Source organism: Eurytemora carolleeae, unplaced genomic scaffold (genome assembly GCF_000591075.1).
Source record: "Eurytemora carolleeae unplaced genomic scaffold, Eaff_2.0 scaffold389, whole genome shotgun sequence".
NCBI classification, from domain to species: domain Eukaryota; kingdom Metazoa; phylum Arthropoda; class Copepoda; order Calanoida; family Temoridae; genus Eurytemora; species Eurytemora carolleeae.
The window spans coordinates 89,381-107,956 of NW_019396501.1; the positions used below are offsets into that span (position 1 = coordinate 89,381).

The 18,576-nt window shown below is 30.9% G+C and overlaps 1 protein-coding gene across 1 annotated transcript; it reads left to right on the forward strand.

Annotated features, from left to right (window-relative positions):
- Positions 1 to 3,040: 3,040 nt before the first annotated feature.
- Positions 3,041 to 15,690, forward strand: LOC111704461 (uncharacterized). The gene is made up of 8 exons (XM_023476698.1): positions 3,041 to 3,063; positions 10,637 to 10,693; positions 11,022 to 11,080; positions 11,323 to 11,393; positions 12,301 to 12,409; positions 13,504 to 13,573; positions 13,931 to 14,031; positions 15,619 to 15,690. Exons 2-7 carry the CDS (start codon positions 10,638 to 10,640, stop codon positions 13,941 to 13,943), a joined length of 378 nt encoding a protein of 125 aa, XP_023332466.1. The 5' UTR covers positions 3,041 to 3,063; position 10,637; the 3' UTR covers positions 13,944 to 14,031; positions 15,619 to 15,690.
- Positions 15,691 to 18,576: the final 2,886 nt, after the last annotated feature.

An 18,576-nucleotide genomic window follows, 5' to 3' on the forward strand; every position in this document is an offset into this window, starting at 1 on the left:
CCGGGCTCTCTCAAATCATAATTGGTTCTAGAGAATGGAAATAAAATGAAATTAATAGTACACTTTTTCATAAAAAAGCAGGTCTTATATTCTCTCTTATTCCCAGTATGTACTATATTAAATTTTTTGTATATATAAAGGCATTCTTTCATTAGGAAACGCTTCTTTTTGCGTTTAAATTAAATGCGTTATTCTTAATTTAAAATTATCCCTGTAAATTATATATTGATAAATCGAAATCCGGTTTCTCTGAAATCCTAATGGGTTGTGGTGGAAGGAATGCGGGGAATGCTGAATACAATTCTAAACATGGTGCCTAGAGCGACAATATCTAGGCGCCGGGGTGCCAGGATATACCAGGCCTATAGCCTAGGCCTGAATTTAGGCATAAATTCGACCTTAAACATATGCACTAAACACTGCCTGAACTTTATCGACGCAGTTTCTTTGTAATAAAAATTAAATCACGATATTTCTTAAAAAAGAATAAAAATACAAAACAAATAAAAAATGAACATATTAAAAGTAAATGTTAAATCAAGATAAATTTAAGTCTACAAACTTTAAACTTTTTTAATATTAAAATATTCATATTATACGATATTATAAATCTATATTTCTCATCCACCAGTGTAGACCTCTACTCTAATCTCTAATCTCTAAGATGTGTGATCTATATTTCTCTACTGTTTAGACCTCTACTCTAATCTCTAATCTCTAGGATGTATAATCTATATTTTTCCCCTGTATAAACCTCTACTCTAATCTCTTATAAAGGATGTATAATCTATATTTCTTCCCTGTATAAACCTCTACTCTAATCTCTAATCTCTAATAAAGGATGCATAATCTATATTTCTCCCCTGTTTAGGCCTCTACTCTAATCTCTAATAAAGGATGTATAATCTATATTTCTCCCCTGTTTAGGCCTCTACTCTAATCTCTAATAAAGGATGTATAATCTATATTTCTCCACTGTTTAGACCTCTATTCTAGTCTCTAATCTCTGGGATGTATAATCTACTCTAATCTCTAATAAAGGATGTATAATCTATATTTCTCCCCTGTTTAGGCCTCTACTCTAATCTCTAATAAAGGATGTATAATCTATATTTCTCTACTGTTTAGACCTCTACTCTAATCTCTAATCTCTAGGATGTATAATCTACATTTATCCACTGTTTAGACCTCTATTCTAGTCTCTAATCTCTGGGATGTATAATCTATATTTCTCTACTGTATAAACCTCTACTCTAATCTAGGATGTATAATCTATATTTCTCCCCTGTATAAACATATACTCTAATCTCTAATCTAGAATGTAAAATCTATATTTCTCCCCTGTATAAACCTCTACTCTAATCTCTAAGAAAGGATGTATAATCTATATTTCTCCTCTGTATAAACCTCAACTCTAATCTTTAATCTAGGATGTGCAGTGTTCCACAGCTCAAGGACTTATTTGTCCATAGACCCTATACAGTTGATATACCCTATATACTCAGATTATCTCAGCTCATTTAAAGGGAAACCATATTCATCCTAGCTCACACTGATCCACACATGGATATGAAAATAGTACATTCACTAATAATACCAGAGTTGGGGACTTTATCGTAGAATTCCTCTGCACTCCTATTAATCTTGCATGCTTGAGCTTGATACCGAATGCGGGCACTTTTGAGGATGAAGACTTGATCCTCAATCAAAGTTTACCCCGCATAATATGGCCACTGGTCACAAAAGTTCAGAGTCCGAATTTAATGAATTTGAGCCGTATCTCAAATCTGCCGAAAGCCGGGTTTCAATTGAGCGCCGGCTAAAACCTTGAAACATTGAATATAATTTTTAATGGAACCAACCACATTTGAACCCCGGCTGCAGATATCTGTACTTTAATTTTTTTTCGTAGCACTGGTTAAAAGCTTCTTTAATTAGGAAATCTTAGTAGATTTTAACGTCAGTATTTTAAATGTGTTATTTTGAGGTCGTTCTAACTCTTACTTCACAACTATATTCTGGTAAACCCCCTCTAATCATCATCAAAATAAAACTTAATAAACCAACCAAACCAAGTGTTGTGGGAGAGGGGGCGGGTGCAGAGAAGAGGAGAAATAGATAGATAGATAGATAGATAGATAGATAGATAGATAGATAGATAGATAGATAGATAGATAGATAGATAGATAGATAGATAGATAGACGGATAAAAAGAGAGACATATACAGTCATAACCAGAAAACTGTAGAATAAGAAGACGAGATTATACCATTTCTGAAGTGCATTTGATGGTGTTGTTTAAAGCAAATATAGATTTACTTAAAAGTTATAGAATTACTTATAAAGTAAAATGGGACTGTTTACATTGCACAATAGCTGTGTCTCATGTTCAATGTGCTATTTAAAGTCCAAACTTGAGTTTAAAAGTCGACTTCCTATTCCAGAGTTTTCTGGTTATCACTGTAGATAGATAGATAGATAGAACGAAAGATAGAGAGATAGATAGATAGATAAATAGATAGGTAGGTAGACATATAGATATATAGATAGATAGACAGATATATTGATAGAAAGAAACGCTAAATAGCTAGATATATAGTTAGTTATAGAGATAGACAGCTACATAAAAATATAGATAGATAGATATATTGTTAGAAAACAGAGATAGCTAAATAGCTAAATAGATAGGAAAAAATATAAATTGATAGAAAGAATAAAAAATAGCTAGCTTAAATATAGATAAATAGATAGATAGAAAGAAAGATAGATAAATAGATAGATATATAGATTGTTAGATAGATAGATAGATAAATAGATAGATAAATAGGTAGATAGAAAGAAAGATAAATAGATAGATAGAAAGAAAGATAGATAAATAGATAGATATATAGATAGTTAGATACATAAATAGATAGATAGATAGATAGAAAGATAAATAGATAGATAGAAATATAGATAGAAAGAAAGAAAGATAGAAAGATAGAAAGATAAATAGATAGAAAGATAGATGGTTGTATAACCAAAGGTTTCTGAGTTCTCAGTATACAGCTGACCTGAGACGAGGTGAGACACGTTAAGAAATTTCACCATTTAGTGCGGGGTGCAACTTGTAGATGGAGGGATGGGGGGGGGGAGGGGGGGGACCTTTCTCAGTCCAGATTAAATTTACTGGCTTGTAACTTAAAATGAAAAGGATTTACCTACATGCTTTGAAATCAGATTAAGAGAAGTGTGAGAAAGCTGTATATCTTATATCTATCTACATTAATATCTTTATAGCTTTCTTTATATTTATCTATTTTTATATCTATCTTTCTTTTTATATATCTATCTATCTTTCTATCTATCTATCTATCTATCTATCCATCTATCTATCCATCTTTGGTTTCTATCTATTTATCTACCTGTCTATCTATCTATGTTTTCTTTCTGTCTATACTTTCTATCTAATATTATCTATCTTTATTTTTTTTTTTGCCAGAACAAGGTTGAGTGATTTAGATGTTCTAGTTTAAGACTCAGAGAACAAACTTCACTTTCAAACCTTTATTTTACAAAAAATGTTTTTTAATGTATGAAATGTTGGGCTGTACGTAAGATATTTAATGTTAAAGTAAATTACATGAAAGGGGGTTTCTTCATGAATATCAGTGGCGATTCTCTTAAACTTTAGGGACGCTTTAGGGGACTATAGGGTACAGAAACGTTACTGTAGGGGTACCTTAGGGGTTCAGTAGGGTTTACAAAAGGTTTAATAACTTTTTTAGTTGTTTTTAATGTTTTGTTCAATTCCGGAGTTATTTTGTAATTGTAATACCCAGCGGAATCTTAAGATCTGATGTTTAAAATTTAGAATAGAAAAAAGTATTGTTTTGAAAATAAAAAAATATCTTTACAACCCTAAGCCGTATATTTCAAACTATGAAATTTGTCATAGCAAATAATCTAAGTTTAAAATATTAAAGATCTCTACCATCAGGAAACAAAGATATAAAGATTAAAAAATTAGAGTTTGTGACAAAGACTCAATTCCTTAATCTAAATATTACTGCATAAAAGCCTGGACACCTAGCTAGTTAAAACTATGCATTCTTTTCCGTGGGCTGGGTGCACTTTAACTTAACCTTGGTAAACTGTATGCAGTATATGTATTTTATATTATATTCTAGCTTGGGAACCCAGCGTTGCCCAGTTTACTCCCGGACCCCCGTTTACTCGGACTTGGTCGATTTTACCGGGAAACTAAAAAGTCTACCCACTCAACTAAGCTAAACCATTTCCGTGGTTCTTCCTAGGCCCCCAATAAAAATTTGAGGCAAATCGGTCCAGACATTCCCGAGTTATGATCCTTATCAAAGCGAAAAGCTTTAACCCTGACTGAGTACGATTACCATGCGGGATATCGAATAAAGATTAAATTAATCTGCAGATTAACAAAAGATCGAAATGAAGCATAATACATAGTTGGCAGCTCTGTTTGTTTGTTTCTGGTCAAAAGTATTAAGATTATTATTATTATTATTATTATTTCTTGATTAGTTTAATTGGTTCTTGAAATTATCTAGGTTAGATTATGGGTAATTATATAGAGGTTGATTTCAGGTCACGCACCCGCAGTAATCATTCCCGTACAGGGTGTCACGGAAACAAGGAAATCTTTCCGACAGGGTGTCCCTGTACCTGGAAAACTTTTTCTGACCGGCGCGGGTGTCATGTAAATATTTTTATTTCGAGCGTCCCGTAAACGAGTTAAACATTCTTTGTAGAGGGTGTTAAAATATTATAGAAAGCTTTAAAATAATCAATAAAATCTAAAAGCTGGACAATTTTCGATTAAAAATCATTTAAGCATTATTATGGGAGGTATCGTTGTTGGACTGGAAATGTGTAAAATTCTGATAATTTCCTTCCTTTTTTTCTTTTTCATAAATCCGCAAATCACATTACCAGAGAAACTACTATTCTAAGTTGGCATTTTTCAGATAGAAAAATCTTATTTTAATATTTTGTATTCTCGATTTTGATCGTTATTTTATAGTCCACAGAGACCGAAATATATTTTAAATAAATTTGGAACAAATCTACTTTATTTAATCTAAAGAGGTTTGGTCCATCATCATTACCGAATTTTAAAAATATCTAAAATTTTTGCTTAGAATTTTTATGTGAAAGATGGATCCCATGTCAGGCTGTAACATCCATCTTGTGTTTACATTACCGCCCAGAGACAGTACACTGCAGTACAAAAGATGCGTACACTTATGAAATAACTTTCCTTGCATTACATCCTTGGAACTGACGAGAGTCAACACAGACCGAAATATATTTTAAAAAGAATTTGGAACAAATCTACTTTAAAAGTATCTATATTATTGTTGCTTAGAATACAATGTCGATTTTTGTCTGTTCGTCTGTCTGTCTGTTAACATATCTGTCAACTAATTCATTATAATTGATCAAGAATTCTGCCAAATTCTTAAACTTTCAAACTTGAAATCTATTCCGTTGATGATCTCAGAGAGAAATCTCAGACTGAGGGTGTGGCACGAGGGGGGAGGGGGTAGGGGGGTCGCGTCCCCATTTTTTTCTACGAAATATGTTAATAACGTTATAAAAGCAAAGACTCTACACTGAGAGTGTTTAACGAGTTATAACACAGTATCGTAATTTGGAATATCTACTTTTCATCATTCTTTAAACTATTCTTCAATTTGTAAAGATTTAATAAAATATCAAAATAATTCCACAATGTTTCAGAACTTTTTTCTCTTACAATTCAATTTAATATTTTTAAGATTAAATATCATTTTTTAAACATTTTTTTTTATATTTGTGCATTCATGTTTTTCCGGAAGTAGATAATAAATAATTATTGAATGCTTGAATTCACATTTAAAGCGGTATATTTCAGTTTATGATTATTGACCGTTTCTTTTGAATTGATTTGTAAAATCACAGGAAGAGGTTTTAAATGGATTTAACCTTGAATTTTCAAGTATTTATCTCCGGAAAACACTGGAATAAAACTCATTTGGGTTTTCCAAAACATAATCTTTGACATGACAGAATTTAGCTATAAATTGTATACAGGGATTGTAGTTCCATTCAAAAAAGAACTATTTTCTGGAGACAAAAAGAAAATTTTCAAACAGAAAAATGACCAAATCTTTTTCAATTTTGATCCGATAAAGTTTAAAAGATATCGTTTTTAAAAGATATTATGTTGTTTTTATTTTATTTTTTACTTAGAAAAGGACGACTAAAATTTTATAATTTATAATATTATAAAAATGATAGATAGATAGATATATAGATAGATAGATAGATAGATAGATAGATAGATAGATAGATAGATAGATATAGACAATAGCGAGATACATAGATAGACAAATGTATTAAGTTGGATAGAATAATAGATAGATAGATAGAATGATAGATATAACTGGAAAGTTAGATATCAAATTTGATAGATAGAGATTGAAATCTAATGAGATAGATAGAAAGAATTAGAAAGTTAAAAAGATAGATAGACACAGCTAGAAAGTTAAAAAGATAGATAGACACAGCTAGAAAGCTAAAAAGATAGATAGACACAGCTAGAAAGCTAGAAAGATAGATAGACACAGCTAGAAAGTTAGAAAGATAGATAGATAAACGGATTACCTTAGGCTCGGGGCAAGGTCTCTAGATGTATCAGGCATAAAGGCAGAAACAGGCCTTTCTCCTCTAGAGCTATCTATCTATCTATTTTTATCTATCTATATATCTATCTATTTATCTATCTATCTATCTATCTATCTTTTTATCTATCTATCTATCTATCTATCTATCTATCTATCTATCTATCTATCTATCTATCTATCTATCTATCTATCTATCTATCTATCTATCTATCTATCTATCTATATATATATCCATCTATCTATCTATTTATCTATCTATGTTTCAACTGATATATCTATCTATCAAATATACATTTTACCTATCTTTTTGATAATCTAACCAAATTTGTCTAGCTCAAGCCTATGCCACCTATACACCTAAATCATTTAAAGTTATATTTGCTTCATGTCACTCCTATTTCTATCCTAGCCGCAGAACTCTGCTCCCTAGTCTATTCTAGCTCAAGCCTATGCCACCTATACACCTAATCATTTAAAGTTATATTTGCTTCATGTCACTCCTATTTCTATCCTAGCCGTAGAACTCTGCTCCCTAGTCTATTCTAGCTAAAGCCTTTAGCACTTTTTTGCAACCTGTGGTGTAACATAAACAGCTTTGGAAGTTAAAAATAAAAAATGAAAATGTGCGGATTTTTCTAAATGCGTTGGAGCATTTTTGCAATTTTGGATAGGTTAATAATCTAGGAGCATGGAATATAAGGAAGATGGAATAGACCCGGCCCGCCCTTTCATATGATTATGATGTTTTGCAGACGGGGTTCTTCATTTGAATTATTTTTAAAAGGTCGTCTTTTAATTTTTTTAAAATATGTTTTTTACAATACCATATTAAATAAAACCAACTTTTTTGCATCCCAAAAAATGTATAGGTTCGCGTTATTCAGCCTAATTTTTACCCTGTTTAATGCATAAAGTAACCTATTCTGAATAAATGTATAGGTTCGCGTTATTCAGCCTAATTTTTACCCTGTTTAATGCATAATGTAACCTATTCTGAATAAATGTATAGGTTCGCGTTATTCAGCCTAATTTTTACCCTGTTTAATGCATAATGTAACCTATTCTGAATAAATGTACGCAGTGTACATCAGTTCAAGTACCGCCTGCGAAGCATGTATAATCAAATGGTAGGGCGGGCCCGGTCGATTCCTTCTCCCCTATATTCTATACTCCTTGGAAATAATGGATAAGAAAATGAAGAATTTTATTCCTCACTAGGTACTCAGGTTTTATGTTTAAATAAACTTCACGGATTCAATGTCAAGAGGCCAAGGACGTATTATTTCTTGAGTTTTATTTACCAGGAGGGGAGGGGGAAATCAGGATTCAGAAAGAAGGCGGGGGGGCAGGTTTAGCAGGTTCAAGAAAGATTCGGAGGACTAATTAAGGGGTTGAGTGTAAAGACGTTAGCCTGAGGTCTAACTCTAGGATTAAGTGTAGTGTACAGTTTACCGTCGGTCGGAGCGGTTCTTCACACAGATATTTTTAATTTCGATTTTTTTAATGAAGGGTTCAAACGAATAAGAAAGAAAATACTTCACCCTAGGCTTTCGAGGATTTGTGATAAGGCACAACTACATGGAAAAGGAATTTAGTTTTTGCCAAAAAAATTTCTAATCCCCATATCTTTGCTACCTGATAGTGAAGACATCGGGTTGCAAAGATATAAGGATTAAAAAAATCTGAGTTTGTGGAAAAAACTCAGCTCACTTGCGGATTTTCTTAAATCCGAAAAGTTTGAATTTTTAAATTAGGTTGACAAGCCTTTTAATTATAGCAACTTTGCTTTTTAAACAATGAAAAAACATAATTTAGAAAGTTTATATTTCTTTTCAACCAGACTTTTAACTAAAATTAGTGAATTTCAATTTTTTTGAATGATTATTATGATAATATTTAAACAATTGTAATTTTGGAAAAGCTTTGAAGGGTTTGTAGCTAATAAGTTATATATTTTTGCTGAAATTATTAAATCTTTCAAACTTTATCGCAAAAATTAAATAATTGTTGAACTGTGGTTTAAATTATTTTAATCATTGATCTATCAACTCAATTATAAACTTGCCAGTTCTGTTAATTGTACAGGAAGAATGTCAACATTGCAGTACAATTAAGTTCAGTGGCGTATTCAGGATTTTAGCCAGGGGGGGGGCATTGTTTTGTTTAAAAAGTCAATTAACACCATAAAAATACACCAAAAAGGCTACATTTTTGGGTGGTTACTAACCTTATAGAGTCTAAAAATTATTCCTTTGCTCGAAAAACTAACTTTAACCTTTTAACTTTATAAATTTATCACTTAACTCCATCACAGCTAACTAAATCAATAATCACAGCAGCATTAAAAAATTATATTTTTATTAATAAACGAAATTTCTTCTGACATTTTTAGATAGAATTTACTCCATCTACATATTCACTAACTCTTTTAAGCTTCAATTTTCTGGGATTTGCTTGCACAAACATTTCAATGATTTTTTTCAGTAGAGAGCTCAGACAGCCTTGTAGGGTGTAAGGCCAAGTCTGCTAAGTAAGACGACATTTATATAATTTAGTTAAAAGTATCCAAGTTAAAAGTCCTCTTGCCCCCCCTGGAACTCCCAGGGGGGGCAAGAGGACTACTGCCCCCCCGGAATACGCCACTGATTAAGTTTGTACTATTCCTTCTGCTAGAGTTTCTATGCTTGCAACATCATTCGTTGGAGGGGCAAGGGGAGGGGGGGAAGAGAGGAAATATTCAAGGGGGTGGGGGTCTGGGTATAGGAAATACATGTGTTCAGCATTCCTGCAATGAGTATGCATACTGCATGCATACTGCATGAATATTGCATTTGCCTTAAATATACATGAAGATAATATTGTTGACAGGAAATACCTGCACTTTGACATGTTGCACTTTGGTGCATTGGGCATATTTGAATTTTTAAAAGGAACTGTAAACGGATTTTTAGTTGCCTTTTATTTGAAAGTAAATCTTAGCAAAAATAGTTAAGAGATGTCATCTAAGTCATCTAAGTCATCGACAGACCCTGTAAACAGCCAAAACAAAACATAGACGTTAAGCAACGGAAGCTTTAAAAACTTAATCTGTAAAAAAGTGTTGAAGATAATGTAGTTTTTTTTGGCTTGTAAAGTGTTTAAAACCTCTTCTCCATTAAAAAAATTCCCTTTTGCAGAGAAGCCACAAGTTAATATAAACAGGTTTTAATAACAAAAAATTGGATATCTAAACCATACTTGAACAGAAAAAATCTTTTAATTGAGATCATCAAATATCTAATATAAATATTTAAATTAAAATTCAACCAAGTGAACAGTATGTTTGAATAGATAGATATGCAAATATATTTTATTTTATTTGGTCAGTTACTGTGAAATTTTTTTTTGTAAAAGAATATGACAATTCAGAACATGAAAGAGGAAGAATAAATTAGGAGAAGGGTTAGAGGGAGGGGGGGTAAAAAGGGTTAGAAGGGGGGGGGGGGGAAGAGGTTTTGTTTTATATTCCTTCGATTTCCAAACTCGCATTGTTTCAATAATTTTGCAAGTTTATGATTGACTGAGTTTGCAAAACAGTGAGTTTCGTGAAATTAACATTATCGACAAAAACCCGCATTTTCAATTTACAAATGTTTTTGTAATCAATTGTATGATGAATTAGATGATGACAACTTGTGTAACATGAGCGACAGCCCAATAAAAATATAAATTGACCTTGGATGGTTTTAGTTGAGAATTGTTAAGTCTTATTCTAATCAAACCCAGGAATCCCAATTTTAGCCATGAAAATCCGCCAAATACAATATTAAACCGGTTATAAATGTGGAAAACTCGTTAAAACTTAAATCCCAAAGATCAAGTCTTAAATTAGTATCAGGTTTCCTTAGGCCTTAACAGGGTATTATATATAATTGCATTATTTTTTTTATTATCAAATATAATAATAATTTCAGAATGAAGAGTATTCTGGCTCTTCTAGTGACCGGCGCTCTAGCCCAGCGGCCTGCCAGGTACATATCTATCTACCTATGTTAATCAATCAAATTAGTTAATCAAAAGTGTATAGTTCGAATTTTCTTTCAAAACCCAAAACTAATTCACTATACTCAATTTTGTGCTTAACCAATTCATTAATAAGATTAAAAATATTGTTATTGTAATCATAAAACCAATTATTTCAAATTAAAGTACGTAAAAATCAAACATCTTCACTCATCTTTTTTTAACAATTCTTAGTTTCTTTTTTAGTTAGTTTTCAGTTGATAAAAATGATAATAAGAATTAAAATAATAAAATAATTTAAAGCATTCATCAATTCGATTAATAAATCAATTTCAGGATTGGACCTGATGGCAAACCTCTGCTTAATAGACCTGTTCTTGACGAATGCATGAAAAGTAGGATTTTTTATATATTTTTTTTTTTTACAATTTCCATTCTATTCTTTTCTATTCTATTCTATTTTATTCTATTCTATTCTATTCTATTCTATTCTATTCTATTCTATTCTATTCTATTCTATTCTATTCTATTTTATTCTATATTCTATTCTATTCTATTCTATTCTATTCTATTCTATTCTATTCTATTCTATTCTATTCTATTCTATTCTATTCTATTCTATTCTGTTCTATTCTAGGGAAATCCCACATGAAAGTTGGAAATCACAACTATTTTCTTTCCTGGAGAGAACCTTGGCATAAATTTGAGGTAATTGTGAGATTTAAATATTTACACTTTTTTATAAAAAAAACGTTCTTTCCATTAACAAATTATGATAATTCTTACATGTTTTCTTGCAATAAGAATGCGCAAGTCACTTTTGTAGAGAAACCACAATTTAAAGTTATCAGTTTTCAAAATCATATTTTATAAACATATATCCTTTAATATAAAATGTCAAAGACCTTTAATTTCAAATTGTAAAATATGCAAGAGCAAGCGTTTCTTTGAAATATCAAGGATAAACCACGTGGATTTAACGGTTCTGTCAATATTTCGGAAAGCTGTGACTTTCGATCAAAATTTGACAATAAAATAAATAAATCTTAAGTTTAAAGATTGTTGAATTATAGACCAAAACACGTTTGATTTCCAATAAAAGAAACCGAATGCTTCTCACTCTGGTTAGTCCATAGGTAAACGCTATCAGGTTGCATAGATATAGGGTTGAAAAAATTACAAAACTCATCTCGGAAAAAATCCAATCCTTGCAAGGCCTTGATTCACTTCAATCTAGATTCTGGACATTTTTGCAAATAATTTTGGTATAAAATGAGTGACCTTCCAGAGTTGTAGATCCAGTATCAATTTGACGCTTAAGACATATTTAGTTGCAAATTAAAAATTGCAAACAATTTTTTTATTCCATTTAAAATGAGAATAACGATTGAAAATGTTTGAATCTAAAATGAAAGAAATTGAGTTTTTGCCAAAATTTCAGATGTTTTAAATACTCAGTTCTTTGCAACCAGATTTCGTAGACCTGATGAAATAGTGTAAGTTTGAAATAGCAAAGGTCTATACGATCAGGTTGCAAAGATATAGGGATTAGAAAATTTGATTTTGAGGCAAAAACTAAATTCCTTTGCTTTAAAATTGTTGTGTTCTATGCTAGGACTGGGACTGGTTCAACGGGAGAAACTTTTGCCGGGACAGATGCATGGACCTTGTCAGCTTCGACACCCCGGGGGAGTACAAGATGTTCGAGGAGATATTTAGACAAGGTAGATAGATAGATAGATAGATAGATAGATAGATATATAGATAGAGAGTATATCATTAATACCCAAAGTTACGATACTGGTTTTTGTGACATTCAAGTCTCCGGTTGAACTCGTCGTAAAAACTGCTTTAATTAGATCTGCATAGGGAAATTTTAAATTCAAGGATAAAGAAGATATTAACCTTTAACATTAAAATAAGTTTTATGTCTGCACAAAGTATGTGTCGTGATATAATCTTTACTAGCCATAGAGGGCGCTTCGCGCCCATTTTCTAAATTAATTGTGAACATGTTCTCTTTCTGTACATCGTAAAACAAAACAAAAATAATTCGCGGATTTTCACAAAAAATTTTGCGGATTTTCAAAATTTTCAAAAATTTAATGATGATCGAATTTTGGTGGAGACAAATATTTAAAATTTTGATCATTCATAAACCTTCCCTGTGGTCACGTGAGGTCCCACAAAAAAATTGGACCCGATCGGTTCAGCCGTTTTGACGTTTATTGGATACAAACAAACAGACAAACAGACAGACAAGCCAAATTTATATATAGATGGTGAATATTTAATTATGTTCATAATTTGATTTGTCTTTGAAAAATATTATTTTTAAAATGTTTTTCTCTATTTGTATCAAAATAAAAAAAAATAAAAGATTGGTATAATTATTCATATAAAAAGTTTGCTATATTTGAGTCTATCAGTTTGATAAACATACCTAAAAGTTTAAATTGAAAAATATGAAAATCTTATTAATTTTAATTATCAAAGTGTTATGTGCCCGGATGGGGATATATAAAAGTTTTATTAATGACTAGCGTTGGCCAGGGTAGTCATTTTTAGTCCCACCGTTTACCCGCGCTTTGTCGTGAATTACGACTATGGCTATTTTTCCTTATAAACCCCACTCAATTTAAGACCTCAAAACAAAGTTAAGAACATTCCCGTGGTTCTCTCGAGTTCCCTAATCAAAATATTTGTTTTGCAATACTAACAAATTGATAGCCAATTATATCAGATTGATACGTAAGAATTCTATCAAAATCTTCGTGTTTTCTTCAATATTTCGAACAACGATTATTTTTTTGTTTAGATAATATTTCCAGTATCTGGACAAGTGGAAGAACTTCCAGAATAAGGGATGTGATGGAGCACATTTGCAGGTTGATAAAAATAGATAATACAGAAGTGGGAGGGGGGGGGGGAGGATTTAAAAACGTAAAAAGTGTATATAAATATTCTTTAGTCTATTATTGTGAAAGGGGTATTAATTTTCTTTAAATTGTCTTGAAATTAAGGGGGAGGGTAAGGGCGGTTAGGATTTTAAACAAATCTTAGGTAAAATAAAAAAAAACGCGCCTAGACCCCCCGCTCCTTCAAGAAAATTCGAGCCTCAGTGGCTATTTATCTATTCTAATCTAAACTAACGTTTACAAGTGCGGGTATATCTTCAAATGGGAGGGGGCTAGAGTTCATATTAAATAGAATATTAATTTATATTTAAATTTTAATATTTTTAGCCAATCATTGTGAATGGGTGGTTCTGGGCAGGAGCCAGTAATGCCCGTATTCCTTCTACAGATCGTCCTGATCCTCAAGCATTCTGGAGCAACACCGGAGAGTAAGTTTAACAGATTCTAGATCAATTAAAAGCACTATTCTGGAGCAACACCGGAGAGTAAGTTTAACAGATTTTAGATCAATTAAAGGGACTGTTCTGGAGCAACACCGGAGAGTAAGGTTAACACTTTTTTCCACTAGAAAGAAAAAACGGTTTTAGTGATTATGCTTTAGAGACTACTATGCGAAATTTATTAATTTCTTAAATTCTTTAGTTTCTGCAAAACCATGATATTCTTATTTTTTAAAATCATTTCATTAATATTATTTTTATTGAAAGAGATACAACTCAATTTTTTTATTGTTATATTTAGATAAGCTTTGGTCGTTTAGCGGGTAGCGTATACGGATAAAAAGTGCACTTGCCTTCTTTTTTTCAGTACAAAACTGGTTCAAGTTTATTATTTCATCTAATTTCGGAGAGTTCTTAATAAATAAAACAAAAAGTAAAATTTGTTTCTTCTTCAAAGAAATTGAGTCTTTGCCACTAATCAATTTTTCTCATCCCTATATCCCTGCAACCTGATGGCGTAAACCTGTGATATTTTAAACAAAGATTTTATGATCTAACAGAATTCATTGTTTGACATATCTAAGGTCTACAACATCGGGTTGCAATGATATAGAGATAAGAAAATAAGCGTTTGTGACAAAGACTCAATTTTAACTTCCATACTTTGGATAAAAAGTGACAAAAACAATTTCAAAATATTTATTTTTGTATTTTTTGTAACGGTAAAATAGAACACAGAAGTAAAATTTCATTTTCGTATTGAGACAATAATTAATTATTTTTGGTTGTTTTCCAGATTATCAAATTCACAGTTATTTTAAGAGTTATCCAATTTATTATTAATTTTTATTTGTTTGAACTTATTTAGGAAATATGAATAACAAACTAAAATTAATCAATTAATAGAAACATTTAAAATATTGTTAAACAAACGCGATCAGACTTTAGGTTGAATTTACTTTTACTAAAGGGTCAGGGGTGCGTGCGTGCAATGTGATGATGGAGAGGGGGGGGGGAGGGATTAATACATTTCTATGATTAAACGCTAGACCTTGACAACTGAATCAATATATTTATCGATGCAGATAGCAAAGTATAAATGAAGGTTACAAATTTATCATTACTAAAAGATATCAAAAGATAAAAACAAATTTAAATTCACGGAAAATAGAGTTTTATAATATTAAAAGATTGAAATATATTGTTGAAAAAACCTACCGTACACATTATTTTATGATATATCCTCTTCTTCTCCTTATATCCTTTGAACATTATTTTTCGAACAAGCAATGTTATTTTTGATCAAAAATCCTAGTATTTTTCTCAATTTTACTGATTTTACGTTAAAAAAATGAGTCGTTGCCACATTTTCTAATCCATATTTCTTTGCAACCTGATAGTGCCAGCCTTTGATATTTAAAACTTAAATTATTTGATCTAACATAAATCATTAGATTGCAAAGATATAGGAATTAAAAAATCAGATTTTGTGGCAAAGCACTGTAAAAACATTCAAGTACCGGGCCCATTTTTAATCAGTTAAATAATAAAAAATTCTTTTATTATTTATTTTAGAATTGGTAAACCACAGCCAGATAATTACGAGGGAGAGAAGGAAGGACCAATAACAGCTGACAATAATATCGGTAATTATATTACTTTTAATGTTCTTAGTATCATTATTATCATCATTATTATCATCATCCTTATTATTATTATCATTATTTTCATCATTATCATCATTATCATCATTATCATCATTATCATCATTATCATCATTATCATCATTATCATCATTATCATCATTATCATCATTATCATCATTATCATCATTATCATCATTATCATCATTATCATCATTATCATCATTATCATCATTATCATCATTATCATCATTATCATCATTATCATCATTATCANTCCACATTTATTGAAAATATATTTCGGTCTGGGTTGACCCTCGTCAGTTCTTGAGATTGTTTCTTCACAAATTATTATTATTATTATTATTATTACAATTATTATTATTATTACTATTATTATTATTATTTTTATTATTATCATTAATTAAATTCATTATTCCAATTGACAGCAATCTATGTTTTCACGTTTAATATTTTAATCAGGATAAAGAAAACAATAAAATAAAATTTTATTTAATTTTTTTTCAGATATTGATTCACTTCCTGAACTTCCTATCACTGCCCCCGCCCCTCCTCCCCCTGCTCCAGTCCAGTAAGAATTACTTTTTTTTAAAAATATTTGATTTTAATATTAAAATAAGATTGTAATATTTATAACTAATATTGTTTATACGTAACTCTTTAAAGGGATTACAAAGCTTACGTAAAACTAAAAATGATTGCAAGAAAGATTAAAATTCTCAATCTCTCAAGCATAACACCTCTATTATTCAATTTTTATATCGCAATTTCATGATCTTGGGTATAAAAAGTTACTTATTTGTTCTGAGGCAAATTAGTAACATGAAACTTGAATTGAATAAATTTATGTGTCTTGTGTTTTTTGTTGTGAGTTTTACTTTTTTGTTTGGTTTCGGTTAAATTTAAGATTTTTAATGGCTCACTACCTCTGTGATTAAAAATCTTGAATATTAATCCTGGCCAATAAACTCAATGCAGTTGCATTAATAGATAATTAAAGAGCTATTGAAAAGAACAAAAGTGTTTTAAATTTTAATTTTCTAATATGAACAGAATAAATTTGCTGTTCTCATACTCTAGAGGGCGTTTTGCAAAAAATGATCACATTAAAATTTGCGTATCTTAAAAGCTGTTTTATTAATTTTTCAAGTGTATTAATTTTCCAAATTTATATAATTGATAATTAAAAACATTTCTAATTTTTTTTTATTTAGGGTTCAGCCTGCAGTACAGTTTCAGCAGGTTAGATTTAAATATTTATTTATTCATTTTCATGTATTCATTTATTCATTCCTTTCTGTATCCTAATTAATTCATCTATTCATTCTTCTTTTCATCCTTTCTTCCCATTCTGCAATCTACAATCTGCAATCTGCAATCTGCAATCTGCACCCTTTCATTCATTTTTGCATTTATTTATTGCATTCATCCTTTCATTTACCTATTCATCTATTCATCTATTGAACGAAGAATTCGACTCCAAATTGAATTAAGAATTTCAGTTCAACTCCATTTGAACTTAACACTTCACCTCCATTTAAACTAAGTAGTTCACCTCCATTTCAATGAAGTGCCTCACCTGCATTTACCTCCATTTACACTATGCACTTCACCTTCATTCAATGTAAGCACAAAACCTTCACTTAAATCACGTAGTTCACCTCCAGTAAACTAAACCCTTCACCTCCATTTAAACCATGTACGTAGTTCACCTCCAGTAAACTAAACACTTCACCTCCATTTAAACCATGTACGTAGTTCACCTCCAGTAAACACTTCACCTCCATTTAAACTATGTACGTAGTTCACCTCCAGTAAACACTTCACCTCCATTTAAACCATGTACGTAGTTCACCTCCAGTAAACTAAACCCTTCACCTCCATTTAAACCATGTACGTAGTTCACCTCCAGTAAAAACTTCACCTCCATTTGAACCCAATGCTTCACCTCCATCTAAAGTTAAGCACTAAAATTTCATATAAAATTACGAATTTCACCTTCTTTAAAGTTACGCATTTCAGCGTCCACCTCCAAGTTTCAATCCCTCCAACCTCCCTCCTCCTCCACAACAGGCCCCCCAGGTATACGCATATTTTGCGTATTCACGCAAACACACACACACTCATGACAACTCCTGCTTGGAAAAAAGACAAATATTTGCGTAGTTTTATATATTTGAGAAATTTACGCAAATATTTGTTTTTGCATTTAATCCTTCTCTGAACCACATTCTGTAAACTCATTTCCTTGTTCTAAACAATCCAGGAATTCGGAGACCTAAACCTACTGATAATGGAATGCTGCAGATGTTTTTAATCAAATAATTATATGGGGCTCTTTAATCCTGTTCCCGCATATTGGCTATTTATTTATTTTTACAATAACTCAGATTTAGCTATAATAGTATAAAACCCATTGACAAATTTTCAAGACGACATTTTATAAATTCGTTCGATGTTTCCGAATTTCTGGGTTAAAGCGTCTCCAGATAATATTACTTTTATTTGGAGAGAATATATGCAAGAGTGGACTAGGCAGACGACACATAATTAATCTTAATTTAAAATCAATATACACAGCATTATTTCTGTGTTTTGTGTCCATTTAAAATCAAAATTAGAATTTTACTGTCGTCTGCCTATTCCAAAATTTTACGGGATTCAGTATATTTATATAAATTTAGTTATAACTTATCTTATCTTCTTTGCTTCTGTCTTTCTAATGCAATTATAAAGACCATACGACTTCAACATATAAAAATATCTTAAGTAAAACCACAAATACTATAGAATAATATATAATATGTACTGCAGTTCCTGAATAAAATGTAAACATGTTTACATTCCTTTCAAAAACTTTGTCTTTTTA

Coding starts and splice junctions, on each gene's coding strand:
- LOC111704461 (XM_023476698.1), top strand. CDS start 10,638: ATGAAGAGTATTCTGGCTCTTCTAGTGACCGGCGCTCTAGCCCAGCGG. Junction 10,694..11,021: donor CTAGCCCAGCGGCCTGCCAG/GTACATATCTAT, acceptor AATCAATTTCAG/GATTGGACCTGATGGCAAAC. Junction 11,394..12,300: donor AACCTTGGCATAAATTTGAG/GTAATTGTGAGA, acceptor GTTCTATGCTAG/GACTGGGACTGGTTCAACGG.